The following is a 19,329-nucleotide window of genomic DNA, read 5'->3' as shown; positions in this document are numbered from 1 at the left end:
CCCTCCCCCCCCCCCCCCATTTGATGAACCCTGAGACATTCTCCCAGTGGTCCCATAGATTCTCCCACACAGAGGAGGAAGTGATTTGAAAATTCAGCATGACAAGAGCAAGAGTGGATTGAATTCAATCTCATTCATCTTGTTGCCTTGAAGCCCAGAATCTCATAACTGCTTCTCCACTTTCTTTGTGCATATTTATCTTGTGCAAGCCGGGCTGCGCTTCGCTTGAAACAATGCCGAAGGATGTACAGTGTGTCTGCCCGTCCCACCTTTCGACTGTTTGGACTTAGCGGGAGAGGGAAGCGTGGGCTGAATGCACAGGAAGAATTGAGGAAACTCTTTATTTTCCTCGCTAGCTGATAGCGGGCCTTTGAGATTTGCTGTGATGCTCTGGAAAACTGAGCTCAAGCACACACTGAGCAGCATCCAGACTTTGTTCTGAATCCAAAATGTAAGAGCCAGGCAACTGATTTGCAAAAAACAAACAAAACAAACATCTGTTTGGTCTACTTGTGCCATAAAACATTATTTGTGTTGTGTGTTACGTCAATTAGGAAACTCACCAGCTGTGATGCCTTTTCTGTATGTACGGCAAACGGAACTGGGCACTTGTTCACCTCCTGACGGAAGGCTTAATATGGACATTCATATGACATTGATTTTTTGGAAAAGGAAATGGCTTGCTTATGCAATGTAATTCTATTTTATTGTGGAGAGGGGAAAAATAAATAACAAAAAAATCAATTACGAACACCGCTTCCTTCTTATCATGGATACATTTTCCACTAACCAGATCAATCCACTCTGGCTGTAGCCTAATTTCATTGCAGGTATTTAAGGAGGGGAAGAGGCCAGACGTGGCCTGGTGCGTCCTGTCACCCATCTCCATAATGTCAGCACAGTGGGCAGGCTTCAGTGATGCATCCATGCCCTCAACAGGTTTAACTGAACCCCCCTGCCAAGTACAACACCTTCTCTTTACTTGGTTAGAATCTGCAATGTTCAAGTATTGCCTTGAGACACCAATTTTTCGCTCACACGCCCGTTTCCAGAACGTGCTCTCATGCAGCCCACACATGTAAACATCGAGGAGAGAAAATCTGACCGCAGAGCAAAACACCCAGTGTCCTCCTTTTCTCTCGGCAGCCAGCGCCCTTTTGTCCCGGGATAAAGCTGCTAACCTCCAGTGATCAATCTCCACACGCCCTCCTTTCAGAAGCCTCTTGAGAGGCACCACGCGTTCACACAAACATTGCTACACGCTCATGGGAGGGAATGTTCTGTACACCTGTTGCCCGAGGGCAGATACCTACTATTGTCTCACGCTTGTTATTACATCACAGATGGAGAGAGAGAGAGAGAGAGAGAGAGAGAGAGAGAGAGAGAGAGAGAGAGAGAGAGAGAGAGAGAGAGAGAGAGAGAGAGAGAGAGAGAGCTGCACTCTGAGAGGGTAGTGCGGTCCAGCCCTTACCTGTGTCACCCTGGCAACCTGCCCGTCCTGTTGTCAGGACATCTGGAGGAAGTGCACCATTTAGTGGGGCTTTTATTACTGTATGCATGTGTTTAGATGAGGACGTCTGGCACTGGAATCATGCTGACCTCATCTCTCAAGTGGCATGCCAACTGGATAAGCAGCCATAGATATGTGTGTGTGTGTGTGTGTGTGTGTGTGTGTGTGTGTGTGTGTGTGTGTGTGTGTGTGTGTGTGTGTGTGTGTGTGTGTGTGTGTGTGTGTGTGTGTGTGTGTGTGTGTGTGTGTGTGTGTGTGTGTGTGTGTGTGTGTGTGTGTGTGTGTGTGTGTGTGTGTGTACGTTTCATAGGACATTATGGTCCATCTATGGTTTGTTCTCAATTTCTTCCCATTTTCTATATCATTATTTTGTGGGTGCTATACAGAAAGGTCCTTATATGCCCTTATCTACTGTTAGGATTTTATCTATTACACACAGTTAATGTTCAAACCTTTCCCCAGGCACTCCATATCATTCTGAGTATTGGCATCTAATTAAACTGCACTTGCATGCTATCTTTTCATATTTCTGTCTCTGCTTCCCAGTAACAGTATGCACCACAACTGACTTTCTTTCTTGCTTGTCTGATCCTGTACTACTAACTGCAGACCAACCCTTGCCAGCCTTGAGACTTGCTTGAGGGACTTTACTCTGCTGCCGTACCTTTGTTCCCGTAGTTCAGGGAGAAACAGGAAATGAATAACTAGTGCTCAATAGAAGTGTTTATGAATTCATATTCATCAGAGCGCTAGAGGCCGCTTGCATGGTAGACAATGCTGTGTAACAGTGGCAGCCTATTGTAAACACACACCAGAGAGCCTTGGCTCAGGACTTGGGTAGTAAATGCCACTTATGATTGAACCCCCCGGGACGTCATTATTAAACTAAAAAACACGATTGCAATGCTCCCGCTAGTTTTTGGAGGCCTAGTTATAACATAGTTTCTTTTATTAATTGTTTGTTTTTGCGTCTGTGTGGCGGTGCAGCAGCTGAGTGGAGTTAATTAAATCTCAGCCTGTGTGCTAATTAAAATGGGCAGCCCGGCCCTGTAGCTTGTCTCCAGTACCTGGCTTCTGGACAAGGTGCATTTACACGCCAGTCACTACAGGCTGAGATTAATGAGGAGTGGAAGGGAGAGAGAGAGAGAGAGAGAGAGAGGGAAATGAAAAGAAAGAAAGAGAGAGATTGGCAGATGTTGTTTCCTTCCACCTACAAACTCTGTGGTCTTGTCCAAGGTAATGAATGAAGTGAAATAGAAATCCAGAGAACTGAGCACAGGTGGGAGTCAGGATGTGGACTGGTTCCCTGCCACCACCAGCAGATGAAAAGTCCAGGCTGCCATTTCAGCTGAACAAAATTATTTGGAACCCAAGACCATCACACTTGCCATTTACAATATTTTCTACAGATGTTCATCTCATTTGGTTGATTATGAGGAACAAACATCTTGTAGGTGTTTATCCTCTGGGTGTTCATCATTTCACGACTTAGTCTCAGGCATTTGATTTTACAGTAAAGGGGACTCTACACAGCATCAGGTCAACATGACTGTTGTTAATCTTGACAATTTCTGTGGATCTGTTGGAGAAGAAAAGGTCTGCGGATACCCAATTAACCCCCTACAAACAAACGTCTCATTTTGCCTTTCCGCTGCGAACGTGCGTCTTTGTCTTGATGCTAAAGCTTTTAAAACATGATGTTACTTAATGAAGAGCTTGTATAGTTCTGGCCTGTGCGTTGTACCTCTGAAGTAGCTTCATTGTTCCACAACACTGACAGAGGACCTGGGGAACAATGGTGGACCTGTTGCGGGAGGGTTGGGATTTGTTTGCTGTCAACAGAAAGCCTAGGATTGTCTTTTGTTTGTCTTATGCTGATATATCAATTTATTCTGAGCCATCAAAGGTTATTTTATGAAACTTATCAACACAAACTATTGTGTTATTCGGAAAAGTGGCCTTTGATGTAGATGGAAACTTGTTCTATGGGATTGCTCTAAGCTCTAGTTGTATTTGATGTCTACCAAATCATCACTGTGAGATACTATGCCTTTTATTTAATTTGCCTTTCTTACTTGCATTTTTTTTTTTTTACATTTGTTTATCCAGAAATAAATAGGCAGAAGGCAGGCTTTCTGTATTGCCAAAGCATACCAGAATAAACAAAATGAACATACCCAATACAACAAAATAGGAGATTTGGAGAGCAGAGGTGCACACACTTTGAATCCATAAAGGCTTAGAAACACGCTCAGATCAAGCTGACACCTCCCCAGGGCAGACCTCTCTCTTTTCTTTTGTCTTTAGATGCATGAAGATATTCTACCCGTACCTCAAATTCCTCATTCCAGATTTTTTTCTTGTGCTGGATTGTGTTCGACGTTTTATAGGAACAGTTATTTGCAGAGTCATAACCACACAAACGTTGGGATTCTCAGAAGCCATTCTGGGTCGAATCGGAACAGGGGGTTTTCCCGTCAGTGGTGCCGCATTCAGGTTCATGTATCCGTGTAGTCTGACTGAGTATGAGCTCTATTTATCTTGGCTCCAAACAGGCTCTTTCCACTGAACTGATGACTAGTTAAAACAAATGCATGCCATTTTGTGAGCTTCAGTGACTGTTGATCCTGGTTTGCATTCACTGTTATGTTTGACGTGGAGTGGGTGTTTTCCAGGGTTTTTAGCGACAGCAAAAACAAGTTAGTAAATTGCTGAAAGTTAATTGTTGAAGGGGATGAACAGACATTTTTCATGCCGTTTCAAACCGGCATGAATCAATGCAATGTGCACACACTCTGTGTGAAAAATAGACAAAACATTTGAAATCCTCTAATTTAGTTTTCGTGAAAGCTTTGAATGTACACACTGACAAGTCCTCCATTTTTCCCCATGTAGTATGCCAAGGCTCCAACAACAAACTGACGCTGTTGGGCACAACGGAAGATCACTACCAAAACCTGGTGAAGATGTATAGCAACTGCACCGTAGTCCTGGAGAACTTGGAAATCACGTACACCACGGACAAGCATGACCTGTCCTTCCTAAAGGTGAGATGCCACTCAACCACTAAATACTTTCTGCATTTATACAGTAAGTGTTGAAGCCCAGGAACACTGTGTGTATCCATTGTAGCCATGTGCAGTGCAAATGTAATGTTAATATATAGTAAGTGTGAAAGATGTTAACAATAAATGTATGTTAGCAACATTACAAATTAACTTAATTTGTAATGTTACTTCTCTGATTTAATTCACCTCTTGAATGTTCTTTTTCACAGAATATTCAGGAGGTGGGAGGCTATGTTCTGATTGCCGTCAACGAGGCTAGCAGGATACCGCTTGATAACCTGCGTATCATCAGAGGCCATACCCTCTACAATGGCATGTATGCTCTGGCAGTGCTGTCCAACTATAACAAGACCGCCGGCACAGGAACAAGGGAGCTGCGCCTAAGAAACCTCACAGGTTAAAGAGAGCCCTTCCAACACTGACACCTCACTGCTTGTCATGACATAGTTTCACTTAACTTACAGTATACTGAATCTTCAAACAACATCATAATCATAAATATTTTTGTTCCCCTCTTGATGGGTCTTTGTTAAATCCAAATAATAAACTGAATGCAATAGAATGATGGGTATGCAGTGTCTGCCTGAAGATTTAATGGCACTCGCTATAATCAAAAACTGGCATTCTGAGTTTTGATGAGTTTTAAGCTGTTCATCAGCATCGCTATGCTTCTTCCCTTGGCGCCGTCAGTGTTAGGCGTCAGACGCCTAGTGAGAAGTGGTCTGGTGCAGAGTGTAATGAAGCAAATATGTCTGTATGTGTGTGTGTGTGTCTGTGTGTGTCAGGTTACAGTGACATGCTTTGTCTTTCCTGATCCTCACAGATGTGTGTGGAAAATTAGGAAATAAGGGATTACCACTCAGACTTTCGGTGTTTGTTTTCACATTCACAGAAATTATCAAGGGAGGTGTGAAGTTCTCCCACAACTATCTCTGCTATGTGGACACGATACAGTGGGCAGACATTGTTAACATGAAGAGCAATCCCAGTATGGAGTACCCAGCTCCGAGGAATGACAAATACTGTGAGTGTTCATATACCTATGATGTAAATTGCAGCTTTAGACAGCTTTTCAAGTTTAAAAGAAATTCATTCATTATTGTATTCAGTTCATTTAATTTAATTGAGGATATCAATGGCTTACTTCATGCCGAACTACTTACGGCCAAGAAATAGGTACCCATTGACTTTAAGATACATAACATTTATTTGTTTTACTCGTAGGTAAGAAGTGTGATCCAGGCTGCCACAATGGATCTTGCTGGGCTCCTGGTCCACAAAACTGCCAGATCTGTAAGTGATTTTAACATCGCCTAAAGTGTGACAGCATCCCGTGGGGAGATATTGTGAAACGACTGCTTGTTGTTTCAATCTGTTATTTATTAAAAAAAGGAAAATACTCGTCACATTGCCCTTGCCGACTTCAGCTCATCAACCACAAGTGAACATCAGTCTTCACCATATCCTTTCCTTTCTGCTTTTTTTACTCTCCTGCAGTAACCAAGGTGATTTGTGCGGAGCAGTGCTCAGGCCGCTGTAAGGGGCCCAGGCCCAATGACTGCTGTAATGAGTACTGCGCCGCGGGCTGCGTTGGACCCCGACCCACCGACTGCCTGGTGAGCCTCCCAGCCAGCCCCAGAGCTGGATCACCCGTTCGTCTCCAAGCATTAATCTGAAACAGCTGTTTGTGCGAGTGCCTCTTTAATTAGCGCCATTTTTAGCATGCTTGTGGAAAAATCTTATGTGCTCTTATATCTCTCCGATTTTTCAGTGTCTCCACTGCTGAAATGATGCGTGCATGCTGGCCGGGCAGGATCATTTGGACCTGTCCTTTAATGTTTAATGTAGAAACACACCATGTAACTTTAGATGCCAGTAAAGTATGGCGTCACAGACTATACTCTGCAATTGGGTTTTGATGAGTAGAAGTTAAAGCACAGAGGTAAAAGATGGCTACAGCTCTACGACTAAGCTAGCTGCTCCCCGGTTGTCTTCCCTGCAGGCTTGCAGACATTTCTCAGATGAGGGGACGTGCAAGGATGACTGCCCCAGCCCGCTCATCTACGACATTAATCTGCACCAGCTGGTCCCCAACCCGAACGGGAAGTACAGCTTCGGAGCCACCTGCGTGAAAAAATGCCCACGTAAGGAATTGTCAGCCTAGAAAGAGAACCTAGGAAGGCGCTTTTGAAATATTCCTTTTCATTTTATTCCTATTCATTTTATCTCTCACTCCCATGTTCAGGAATGTTTCAAACTACAATTTGTCATGCTGTGCTGTAGACTTTTGCCTTTAGGATTCAGTCAAATGCTCCAATGCTCTCACATTGTTGCTTGCCAGGTCACCTCTGGCACCTTCGGTCAAAGAGGTGCCAGGTGCAAGGAGGTGCCAGGTGTTCATTGATCAGTGTCTGGTCATCCCGGTTAAAAAGTAATCAGTGTGAACAAGGCCAGGAGAATGATTGAGTTACAGGTTGTGCGCATGCAAGTTAATTCAAGAGCATATCTCTCAAACACACTGAGATCTCAAAACCTTGCTTCAGTCACAGGTCATGCTTTGAATTTCTTACATGGATGGCCAACCAGTGATAGACAGAGGTATTTTGGAACCCTGCCACCAGACAACCACAGAACATGTTTTGCAACCTCTGATTTCTTCCACCAGTCCCACATGGTTTTCAGTTGCCTTAAGGACTATGTTCCTTATCCTACTTGTTATTCGAATACATGTTGAAAGATGCACTTACCGTTAGATGTCTGGTAGATGTTAGATGCAGAATTGGGTTAAATGAATTGCATACAATGACAAATAATCAGATTGTACCATTGTACTGAATAGAGAGTGATTGCGTAACTGCTTGTGCAAGTGATTTTGAAGGCTTCACTCGTATGCTCATGCTGTGATTTTGTTAGAGCAATAGTGTGCAGCAATTTGCCAGTTTTTGAGGTGAGTTTTTATAGGAAATCATGTTTAAATGAATTTAGATGGTGCATTGTCATGTGAAGGAAACACAAACACACCTGTTGTTCCCCCTAGCAGTCAAGGCTATGCGCTCTGTAGTCCTGTGGTCCAGGTCAGAAACCCCCTGCGAAAATATAGAAAACGCTCACAGCATGTCACTAGCAACTACATCTCCCAGAAGACACCAGTTTGCATACTACTATGCTTTTATCAGTGCCCACTTTGCTGATGTTGGTGTTTGCAAGGCTTCTACATGCCTTTTAGGCAGTTAGTTGGCTAGTTTTAGAACCAAACTCCATACTGTTACTTTAATGATTAATACCTAATCAGTTCGATACCATCTACAGATAACTATGTAGTGACGGACCATGGAGCCTGTGTGCGAACATGCAGTTCCACACACTACGAGGCAGATGAAGGAGGCGCTAGGAAGTGCAAGCCCTGTGACGGCTTGTGTCCCAAAGGTAAAAGCTCATGGCATCCACTTTATGAGTGTCTTCTTCATCTCATGTCATCTCCAAGAGTAGGAGCCTAGATTATGGGAAGGGATGGGAGGCGGCCATCTTAATCCTAATTAGAGAGAAGATGTTTCCTAAAATTGGAATTGTTTACACGTGTCTGTAGTTTGCCATGGCCTCGGAATGGGAGCGCTGAAAGACATCTTGTCGATTAATGCCAGCAACATTGACTCCTTTCAAAACTGCACCAAAATAAATGGAGATGTGGCAATAATCCACACCACAATTTACGGGTGAGTCTGTGAGGCACATGGCTTGGTTAGGGTCATGTCTCAACATTGCCACTCATGTTTTTGATTTGATGGAGTATGTCTGAAACCTAGATTTAAACCAATCACTTTGATTTGTCCCATACATTTTAGAAGTGTATAGAATAGATGTATCAAAGTGTTGTGTTCCTAAATATAATTCATTGTGATTTTCAGAGACCCACATACAAATACACCAAAGTTGGATCCTGCCAAGCTTAGCATGTTTGAGTCAGTTAGAGAAATCACTGGTAAGCTAATTTTCCCAAACGATATGATATACCGGCATTGATGATTTAGGCTTTTAATATGATATGATCTCTAAGAAGCTAAAATTCATGACATGGCAATATCTTGTAACTGTCTCCTCATTGATTTTGTCTGAAGGGTACTTGTTGATCCAGGATTGGCCCGATAGTATGACCTCCTTAAGTGCCTTTAAAAACCTGAAGGTGATCCGCGGGCGAACAAAGAAACAGTAAGTCACCCTTAAAAGATTGACTGTAGCAGAATGGAAATGCCAGGCCACACTGTATATTCTGCCCTTGCTGACATAGTGTCATGAAGTGTTTCAAAACTTCCTCCAATTAGACAAACAGCACTAATATCAGTTAAGTAGCCTGTAGCATTTAATTATTTTAGTAGCACCATCATGTCCATGAAAACCAGAAGTCCTGAAACCAACTGTCCCTTGTGAACAGGGGGGTGGTGAGTTTCGCTGTCATCAACACCAAGATAACTCACCTGGGCCTGCACTCCCTGAGTGAGATCAGCGACGGTGAGGTGATCATCATGAGGAACACTAACCTCTGCTACACTAGCACACAGCACTGGAGGCGTCTGTTCGACCTGGACTCGCAGAAAGTCAAAATAACAGACAACAAAAGGCCGGCGATATGTGGTAAAAACACCTTAACCTGTTTCTCCAGAACTTAGACTATACTTCTCTTCATCACACAGGGTGACACTTTAACTGTCTGTCATAAGACTGACATAAGAATGTCATAAACATGTTACGGAAGATACAGTATATGAAGTTACCCATCATGACAGTTGGCATCCAATAATGTGGTGGTGTCATGTTACCATTTCCGGTGTTTTGGTAATATGACACAGCATTTGGGCTGTAACTGGACATTGACTGTTGAAATTGGCATCCACCATGTCACTTTGTCTTTGCATCACAGTCTGCCTTGTCTGACAGGAGACAAGCGGAGCTCAGTGCACCTAGCAAACCTGACAAGTCCTTTTCTTGTCCTCTTAGTCGCAGAGAACAGCGTGTGTGACGAGATGTGCACGGCCGAGGGCTGCTGGGGTCCAGGGCCGGACATGTGCTTCTCCTGCCTGCACGTGATCCGTGACGGCCACTGCGATGCCTCATGCAACCTGCTGGAGGGGTGAGTGACTGGGGGTCATCCATGGGGGGGGGGGGAATGAAGGCCTCTCTGTGTAAAAACTGTGGGAATAAAAAATTGCTTTCTGAAATATTTTTCACAGAGAACCACGGGAATCTGAGGTGAACAGGACTTGTTTGCAGTGTGACTCGGAGTGTAGGCCTCTGAACGGGACCCTGACCTGCACTGGAGCCGTGAGTACACAGTGCAGTATGCATACTGAGCTTCTGACAGACTATGCCCTGGTATTTTATTAGCAACACTTCGCAACTTACATCTGTGTGTCTGAGTATACAGTATGTATAGAATATATGTCAGTATGGCAACCAGCGATTAAATACAGTAAAATGAACTCCACTATGTAAAATAATGTTGGTCATGTTGGTGTCTCAATCTCAAATATATGTCTTTGTGAAATATTGGTTTTGATGTGACACCAGATGGATTTGATGTCTTTCAGGGTACTGACCAGTGTATGGAATGTGCCAACTTTAAAGACGGCATTCACTGTGTCCAGCGGTGCCCTCGTGGTGTGCCCACAGAAGATGGCTCCAGCATTTGGAAATACGCTGACACAGAAGGGGTGTGTCAGCCATGCCACAATAACTGCACCCAAGGGTATACTTAACCTGCTCACATAAGCGCGTTAGATGCCAAATGCAACATTTCTAAAAATGTCGGACCCTTTGACTTCATCTCACCGATTATTTTATCTAAATATGTTGCTTATTTCTCAGATGTACAGGACCAGAGCTGAAAGACTGCAAAGACTACAGAATGTAAGGGATTCTTATATTTACATTTACAGAGCTACTGGTTTCTTTGGGTAGATAGATACTACAGATTTCTAAATTGTTCACAAAATGACCAGGGTTTGAACCCTGCAGATCAAATACCCATTGAGGCACGATGCCACTGTATTGAGGAGATAATTCTGCAGTAGTATGAAGTACAAAGAGAATTCACAAAGCCGTTCTGGGTGATTTTTCAGCCATTCCAGCCTGTCGATGGTGGCCGCCGGGGTGGTTGGTGGCTTGCTGGCGTCTGTCATTCTGGCACTGGCGGTGTTTGTGGTTCTGCGCAGGCGCCACATCAAGAGGAAGAGAACACTCCGCCGACTCCTGCAGGAGAGAGAGGTGGGAAACATTCGCACTGAAGTTTGTTGTGCTTTCCTTGAGGCAATGTAAATTGTTAATGGCACTGCATAAATAATATAAGATAAACATACAGTGCTGTATAAATAAAGATAAATGTATCTAAATTGATGAGCGGGTCTTTTGGCATCATAGTTCTGCACAGTAAGATATGGTTAAAAGGAGCAAACTCTTCTGTATGGAACATGTGCTTGTAGTTCTGAGATGTTTGGCTGGATTGAGCTGGTTTGATTGCCTACCTTCTGTCTCTTACTAGGCACACCATCACTAATTGCTCATGGTTAAGATACAGGTTCAACTTTGTCTTTTCAGTTGGTGGAGCCCCTGACACCTAGTGGAGAGACGCCCAACCAGGCTTTGCTGCGAATCCTCAAAGAGACTGAGTTCAAGAAGATCAAAGTGCTTGGGTCAGGAGCTTTTGGTACTGTGTATAAGGTCAGTAGACTTCCAAGCATGATGTTTCTAAGCATCTTTTGTCTGTTGTGCAGCGTATTCTCTCCACTCAAGTTGGCGACATGAATTGACGGAAAAAGTGACAGAACTACTGTATTATGGGTGGCTGTTATTGGATTATGAGCCAAAAGACTATTATGGTGTGCGCAGTTTGTCCAAAGAGTCGTTTATCTTTGCAGGGTCTGTGGGTTCCTGAAGGGGAGGGCGTGAAGATTCCGGTTGCCATCAAAGTCTTACGAGAGGCCACTTCCCACAAGGCCAACAAGGAGATCTTGGATGTGAGTTTTCTAAAAGAACAGAACAACTTTTTTGACACAAAGCTATCAAATTGACCGGTCCAAAGTTTAACACATTTACCAAAGTTACATTTTTTTTCAATTACAGTACAGTGTATACAGTAAAATACATCATTATATAGAAATGATGCATTTCTGTACCTGGTAACACTGCTGGATAACATCACATAGGCATGGCCTGAGGCAAACTGATGTGTTACACAGGGACACTGGATCCTACACATGATTAGGATGCTTGTGGGAATGAACCGTGGTCTGGTGAAGCGTTGAGTGTGGGGCACGTTGCCCCCCCTCTGTGTTGTGAGAGATGGCTGTGGTTGAGCAGTAGGGTCTGGACTGTGCTCTCCATCACGGAGGGGCTCCAGCACGCAGCAGCTGGGGACTCATGAAAGCAGGGTCAACGAGGCCCGGAAAACAAGCCACCGCAATATCCGCTGTCCAAAGCGCCCGACATATTTTACTGCTCCAGAGAATTTCGTAGCTATTGGAACCGAGCGGATGAGTTCACGCTGTAATCTTGAGGTCACTTAGGTGGAATGCGTTCCTACGGGGCAAGATGAGGAGTGTTTCCTCTTCGTCTTAAAAACAAAAATAGAAAACAGGGGAAAATCAAACAAATTCAGTTTAATTAAAGCCCTGTTTCTGTAGACATTTAGTTTGTACTTCTTTTAAGACAACGAGCACATGTAAACACCCCTGTCTCATGTGACAAAACAGCATTTGATAGGAAACCGATGAGTAAATATGCAGAGGAGGTTTGTTTTTATGTGTGTCACGCTATACTCTCTATGTCCTCCCCTGGTTTGCTTAAATCCACTATGCCAGGATCTTGCTATCATTGGTACATAATAACTACATTGCAATAAGGTTCAGCATTTGCATGAAAGAATCTGTTGTAACCATAATTCTTCCCAATGGCATTGTTTGTGTGTGTGTGTGTGTGTGTGTGTGTGTGTGTGTGTGTGTGTGTGTGTGTGGCTGTGTTTGTGTGCATGTGTGTGTGTGTGTGTTGGTGTGTGTGTGCATGTGTGTGCGTGTGTTGTGTGCGGTCGGTGGTGTGTGTGCATGTGTGTGTGTGTGTGTGTGTGTGTGGCTGTGGCTGTGTGTGTGTGTGTGTGTGCATGTGCGTGTGTGTGCGTGTGTTGTGTGCGGTCGGTGGTGTGGGTACACATAGGAGGCGTACGTGATGGCCAGCGTGGAGCACCCCCACGTGTGCCGGCTGCTGGGCATCTGCCTGACCTCCACGGTGCAGCTCATCACCCAGCTCATGCCCTACGGATGCCTGCTGGACTACGTCAAGGAGCACAAGGACAACATCGGCTCCCAGTACCTGCTCAACTGGTGCGTGCAGATCGCCAAGGTAAAAATCTGTCAAACAAATCAAATTCACACCTTCGTGCTGACGTTATTTAGCTGGCAGGGACTCCAGGGAGTCAAGTGTTTCACCTCGCACACAGAGAAAATCATTTGTGTTTAAAAACAACAAGCCAAGCTGCTGTAGATGTGATACTCTAGTCTAGTATAGACAAGCTCATGTGTGGACAGGCAGCAGTCAAGTCAGAAATGACATCAGTCAGTAAATCCTCCTGCCTCTGTGTGTCATGCGTTCCCCTGCCTAACGGTTCCTGATGATGCTTAATGCTGGCGCCCGGAGACTAACACTAACCTGAGGTTGCACGCGGTCACGTCTGGCCTTGTCTGTCCACTGCAGGGAATGAACTATCTTGAGGATCGTCACTTGGTTCACCGTGACTTGGCAGCCAGGAATGTCTTGGTGAAGACTCCACAGCATGTCAAGATCACAGACTTCGGCCTGGCCAAGCTCCTTAACGCAGATGAGAAAGAGTACCGTGCAGATGGAGGAAAGGTTTGTCTTTAGTTTGTGGTTTTAAGGAGCCGAGGAGATTCAGTTGTATTTGAGCATTTCAGTTTTTAAAGATTGCATATGGTTTTAGGAGACCAAAAATGCATCATTTAGAGAACCAATTATGCATCATCCCTGTATTATTACAAATGGAATTGACTTTATATCTCCTGTCTTAATCATGATTTCCATACACCTCACCCAATACACTTGTGAAAATGGTCTGTTTATCTATAGGTTCCCATAAAATGGATGGCTCTTGAGTCCATACTTCATAGGACCTACACTCACCAGAGTGACGTTTGGAGCTACGGTAGGCAACCATTAAATCCCTAATCATCTTAATCCCAGTTCAAACATCCGAGTGGCATTCAATTAGTAATGTTTACAATACCGCTATCACTGTTTCCGCAGGTGTGACAGTGTGGGAGCTTATGACATTCGGGACGAAGCCCTATGACGGCATACCGGCCAGTGAGATTGCGGGAGTGCTGGAGAAGGGCGAGAGGTTACCCCAGCCCCCCATCTGCACCATTGATGTCTACATGATCATGGTGAAATGTGAGAGACGCAGAGTCCCTCCTCCTCCGGAGGCTCCCATATGAGTTACGGTGGCCTTGCCCTTGCCCCCTCTCCCGCTCTCTCATCTCACGCCGTTCATCACGCCTATCCGTCTTCTCTCTTCCTCAACAGGCTGGATGATTGATGCCGACAGCAGGCCGCGATTCAGGGAGCTCATCGCCGAGTTCACCAAGATGGCCCGGGACCCCTCGCGCTACCTGGTCATTCAGGTGAGGGTTCCGCGGGGCCGCACGCCTCACTGTTGTCACGCCGGTCCAAATGAACATGAACGTTATGACCCACTTCCTTGAACACGACTCTCTTAACAACGCATAACCTTTACCCTTTTATGATCTTCATAACATTCCTGATGTCAAGGAAGTGTAATTAATGAGTCTGAGCTGTAGTAATTCTTGTTGCCCATGACCTCTGCCCAACACTAACTGTAAATTACATTTCCTCTCCAACCCCACGCATGACACGAGTTTGCTTTTGGTTTTGTTTTTTCATCCAGGGGGATGATCGGATGCATCTGCCCAGTCCCAACGATGGCAAGTACTACCGCAGCCTGATCAGCGGAGTGGACATGGAGGACGCGGTGGACGCTGACGAGTACCTGGTGCCCAACCGCGGCTTCTTCAGCAGCCCCTGCACCTCCCGCACCCAGCTCCTGCACTCTGTGGTGAGTTAGCCCAGCTAAGGCCAGAGGGACACACCTTTAGGCAGCATGGCAAACCACCACAGACAAGCATGATATTTGATCTCCATTACTCTCTATCCCCTGCATCCACTCTCTGCATGCATAACACCCAGGCATCACCAGAAAGGTGATAAGATGTTGGGTTTGGGAAGGCATTGCAGACATTTGAATAATGTGACGTTATTTAGTATTAAAATGGCCACTTTAGAAGAGCACAGCATATGGAGTCCAGAGGGCTCTCCTGCAGACTCAGTGACATATCGGTAGAGAAGGAGAGCACCTTCACCGAGGTGTGGATCGCAATACCTGGCTTCCCCTCATCCTGGCCTCAGTAGTTGCCCACTTCCTGTTGTGATTTGATGTGATGTTCCGAAAAAATAAAAAGGTTCCACTCTTCTCTCTGCGTTGGTTCCAGCTGACGCCCACGCTTCCTCCCAGGTGCCCCTGATTAATAGCTGTTTTGATGGGAGAGAAGCACGCGTGTCTGTGAAAGGGTTCAGAGGGCTGTGAGTCCTCTCCCCTCTCCGCCTGGCTCCCTGCCCACTGCTGAGCGCAGGAGAACTCTGCTGCCTTTCAACTTTGATTGCCTTCACAGGCCTAGGATTTTTCTTTTTTTTTCTGTCGTTCTCTCGTTCTTGGCAGAAACAGCGCCGCGGCTCGAAGTAAAAAGAGGGCCAAATGATATAACGCTGTCACTGGGATATGGCCATTTAAGGCTGGAGAGCCTCTGACAGATGGCGGCCTTTTCAGCTTGTTTAACTCACTTCTGGAAGCGCCGTGCTGTCTTGTTTGGAGGAAAGGTTGGGAGCTGGTGCTGCTGCCTTTGAGGAAAGAGGTTATTTAGGGTGCGGACTGTGTTTTGAACATACACACACACATATGACTGGTATTGCATGCCATTATAAACAATACAAGGTGTTGTGCCCACACTTTTAACAACCTCAAAATCATATGCATTTTTTAATGTTCATTTATTTATGTCTTTAATTTCATGGGGAGTGTTTTTTCTTGTACTCCACTGTGTCTTGGGAACTGTCTGGTATGATTTCTTGCAGTGCGTTACAGTAAATAACCCGCCCTGAAAATTCCTCTTGGGCGGTGTGAAATGTAGCTATGAGTGTTGTTTACTCCCGCTGACATGAAGTGTATTTTGCTCTGAGCTGGGTTGTGCATAGAGTGCACTGACATGCAAAGGCAAAGGGTCCGTGAACATGACTTTACCTGTCTCTCTTGTCACAGAGCCTGAACAGCAGCATTGAGACGTGCCACAACAGGAATGGGGTAAGTGGACCATGACAGCACTGTCAGAGACTATCCACCCCACAGGGACCTGCCCGTAGTGGTATGCAGTCATGTTGATCTCATTCAGAAACAGGAAGATTCTCCACTCTTTCGTCACAAGGGTTGGTGATACTAGCTTTAAGGCACTCAAGGTGCATAGACAGCCTGTGATTCAAGAGGAAGACATTAACCACTTTAACATACACTCACATACAAAGACTGCTTTTTAATAATAGGTGTGTCTGGAGATTCAGTGCCGCTCTGAAGTGACACGTAAATCATTTGCACGTCTTGCACAATGTGGTTTCAGTGTAACATTCTGGTCATGCATGTTTGCATATTAACAACACGAGTTTTCAGATGACGCATTTGAGCGCCTTAGTCACCTTGTCTGATTTCCTGCAGCATGCCTTGCCAGCCAGGGAGAACAGCCTGGTGTTGCGTTACATCCCCGACCCCACCGACCGATTCCTGGATGGAGACTTCCAGCCGGCTCCAGGCAAGTGTCACTGAATTAAATTCAATTCAATTTTATTTATATAGCGCCATAACCATACAATTGCCTCTAGGCGCTTTACAGAGCCCAGAGCCTGAACCCCCTTAGTGCAAGCACAATGGCAACAGGGGCAAGAAAAAACTCCCTGTTAGGCAGGAAGAAACCTTAAGCAGAACCACGGCACATAAGGGGGGGACCCATCTGCTTGAGGTCGGCTGAAGCATGTGTCACTCAGCTCAGGCCACCACTGCAAAGGAGTGCATGATGAGAAGTTGTCTTGAGCTGCTCATTCCATTTTGGTGAATTTGTTTATCACATGTAATACATTTGTTTCTTTTGCAATCCCTCTGCTGTCTTTGGTGAAATAGGAGCCTCTAGTGGACATTTATTGAATTCTTTGTTGTGCTTTGTTGTGCTCGGCAAGTTACAGCCTGTGCTGCGTGCTGTTATTTAATATATATTTTTAAATGAATGTATTTTTGGTGAAATGCAAGTCAAATACATTGTCTTATGTTATACCTTCTGTCCTGCAGAATATATGAACCAGAATGGCGGCAGCACGTCAGACATGGCCAACCCAAACTATCAGCACCCGGGCCCCCCTCGCAGCATCCACTCCATAGAGGCACTCGACGAGACAGAGGAGGAGTATCTTAACTGCTTCAAGACGCCAGTAGGGGCCACCACCACCACCGTTGCCCCCGTGGCCCCTGAGTATCTCAACACCTCCCAGAACGGCCTGCTCTCTCTCTCTTCTAGTAGCAGTGCCCTCATTGGCCAGTTCAACCCGCAGAACAGCATGGACAACCCAGACTACCAGCAGGACTTCTTCCCGCTGGCGGTCAAGCCCAAACTGAACGGACATCTCCCCTCGGCTGAGAACGTAGAGTACCTGGGCTTAGCCGGCCCACTGGAGGTCCACTAGCGCCACGCACGCTCTCTCACAGATGGACGGGGGAAGAACGAGCATGTGGCTTGGCTCACCGGAATTTGTGAGGAAATGACTGGTCTGGATATATAATGCTGGTGGCTGTCCAGAGCCTGCTCGGACTGGGCACGCCAAGACGCTGGTTCACCAGACTTTGTGAAGGAGGAGGAGCCTTGCTTTCTTTGAATGCTGACCAGTGCTTCGGTGAACTAGCGAACTTCTCTGTACAACTCCGACTGTTGCCACACAAAGACCATGAACTTGTGTTCCAGGATGCTGATGGTCTGGTCAGTTTAGGAGTGAAACTAAGGCACCCAAAGAACTTTTGTAGCTGCACATAAATATAACATGTATCTAGTACTCATTGTAATATCTAAATGTACACTGTGTTTCCCAGTGACCATTTTGTTTGACTTAGTGATGAGGCACTAATGACTAAAGCTGGTTGAAGAATTCAAAAATATATATTTCACAGATAGTTCCCTTAACTGAGTTAAAATGAACAAAAACATGAATTATTAACTTCTTAATAGTAAAGAGTATTGTTTAAGCCTGAAGTTTATGATTAGTTTAGGTCAACTAATACAGTACATTCAGGATTACTTAACTACCATTATTCAGTTCATAAGTGAACATTAATAAAGCATTAACTTCTGTATTAACTAACTCTGAGAAATATTGACAACTGTAGTTTATATATTGTCATGCATTCAAATGAGAGTTAATGGGCCCTTTATATAAAACTTGGCAGATATTTCTTTTCTTTACTGTGAATGAAAAGGCCATTTAATTGGCAGGAGCAAGGCTCTCACTTATCGTCGGTACTTACGTGAAAAGTCACTGGGTAGCTGTAAATAGATGCTTTTTGAATGTTGTACTGAATAGCCAAACACTAAGATATACATGGTACTTGTGTAAGTCTTTGTCAACTTTATAAGATCACTTCTCTCATGTCATTCATTCCAACATGAAACAATGCATAGGGTCATTTACAGTATGTGTACTTCCTTTTGCTAACTTTTTCATATCAAAGCCAGTATTGAGCTCACGTCAGGTTGTCACTTTTTTTGTTGAAATAAAAAAATTGGGGTAATACGACAGTCAGTTTGACATATGCCATAAGAAAAGATATTGTGCACATTTGCATAAGTTATGAGTTATAGAGTTATGCATCTGAAAGCTGATACAAAAGATGTCAATATATTTTTTTATATTCTGATTTTATCTGATTATGAACAACTGCGTCTACCCAAGCTGGATCCAAGCAAATCATCAATTTCATCAGTTTTGTTGGAACTGTCCTAAGCTGTAATTATTAATTTCAAAATGTAATTAAAATAAAGTATAATGTTTTTTATGGAATCTTTTGTCTTGTCCTCATCCCATATATATGCACCGTAAAGGCTACAGTATCTAGGGTACCACAGGAAACATGCTGTACAACAGACTTTTCACTAGAACAAGAGTCACATTCACCCCTGCCACTCCTCATTGTGTGCTCTGATTAGTCAGCTCGTCAGGGAATAACATTGTCACTGGGTAATAAGGATTGTGTTATGAGATTGCGTCATCATCCATCAAAGGAAAACGAAGGAATTTCAAATAGACCATTTGCAGACCGTTTAGATGAACAAAAAGGATAATAGGTCCCCTTTAAGTAAAAAAAAAATTACCCTCTTCTTTAAGTCCAATCCCTTATGTCCCTTTAAGTCCTTCTTGTGTTCCAATTCTGCTCCATTGATTTAAAATACCTTCACCACAACTTAGGACAGAACCTCTTCACCAGTGTTTGTTGCTGAAGTGTGCTAAAAAAAAAAAATGAATCTATAACCTTGACCCTGTTCTTGAATCCCATTGACAGAATTTGCACACAAATGTCACTCTATAGTAAGCTTT

At 44.4% G+C, this 19,329-nt stretch overlaps 1 protein-coding gene across 1 annotated transcript in view; it reads left to right on the top strand.

Annotated features, from left to right (window-relative positions):
• Positions 1–18,795, top strand: part of egfra (epidermal growth factor receptor a (erythroblastic leukemia viral (v-erb-b) oncogene homolog, avian)) — a 34,151-nt gene extending 15,356 nt beyond the window's left edge. The window contains exons 2-28 of the mRNA XM_080838110.1: positions 4,406–4,557; positions 4,788–4,974; positions 5,471–5,602; positions 5,803–5,871; positions 6,076–6,194; positions 6,581–6,722; positions 7,888–8,004; positions 8,165–8,291; positions 8,484–8,557; positions 8,694–8,784; positions 9,008–9,207; positions 9,571–9,703; positions 9,804–9,894; positions 10,161–10,318; positions 10,438–10,479; positions 10,692–10,836; positions 11,167–11,289; positions 11,487–11,585; positions 12,778–12,963; positions 13,315–13,470; positions 13,705–13,780; positions 13,882–14,028; positions 14,161–14,258; positions 14,543–14,710; positions 15,968–16,009; positions 16,415–16,508; positions 17,039–18,795. Coding sequence (XP_080694236.1) covers positions 4,406–4,557; positions 4,788–4,974; positions 5,471–5,602; positions 5,803–5,871; positions 6,076–6,194; positions 6,581–6,722; positions 7,888–8,004; positions 8,165–8,291; positions 8,484–8,557; positions 8,694–8,784; positions 9,008–9,207; positions 9,571–9,703; positions 9,804–9,894; positions 10,161–10,318; positions 10,438–10,479; positions 10,692–10,836; positions 11,167–11,289; positions 11,487–11,585; positions 12,778–12,963; positions 13,315–13,470; positions 13,705–13,780; positions 13,882–14,028; positions 14,161–14,258; positions 14,543–14,710; positions 15,968–16,009; positions 16,415–16,508; positions 17,039–17,430 — 3,560 coding nt within the window. The 3' untranslated portion in view covers positions 17,431–18,795. The remainder of the gene's footprint in view (positions 1–4,405; positions 4,558–4,787; positions 4,975–5,470; positions 5,603–5,802; positions 5,872–6,075; positions 6,195–6,580; positions 6,723–7,887; positions 8,005–8,164; positions 8,292–8,483; positions 8,558–8,693; positions 8,785–9,007; positions 9,208–9,570; positions 9,704–9,803; positions 9,895–10,160; positions 10,319–10,437; positions 10,480–10,691; positions 10,837–11,166; positions 11,290–11,486; positions 11,586–12,777; positions 12,964–13,314; positions 13,471–13,704; positions 13,781–13,881; positions 14,029–14,160; positions 14,259–14,542; positions 14,711–15,967; positions 16,010–16,414; positions 16,509–17,038) is intronic.
• The last annotated feature ends 534 nt before the right edge of the window (positions 18,796–19,329 follow it).

Source organism: Sprattus sprattus, assembly GCF_963457725.1.
Source record: "Sprattus sprattus genome assembly, chromosome: 4".
Lineage (NCBI taxonomy): Eukaryota > Metazoa > Chordata > Actinopteri > Clupeiformes > Clupeidae > Sprattus > Sprattus sprattus.
This window is presented reverse-complemented; position numbering and strand designations above follow the sequence as displayed.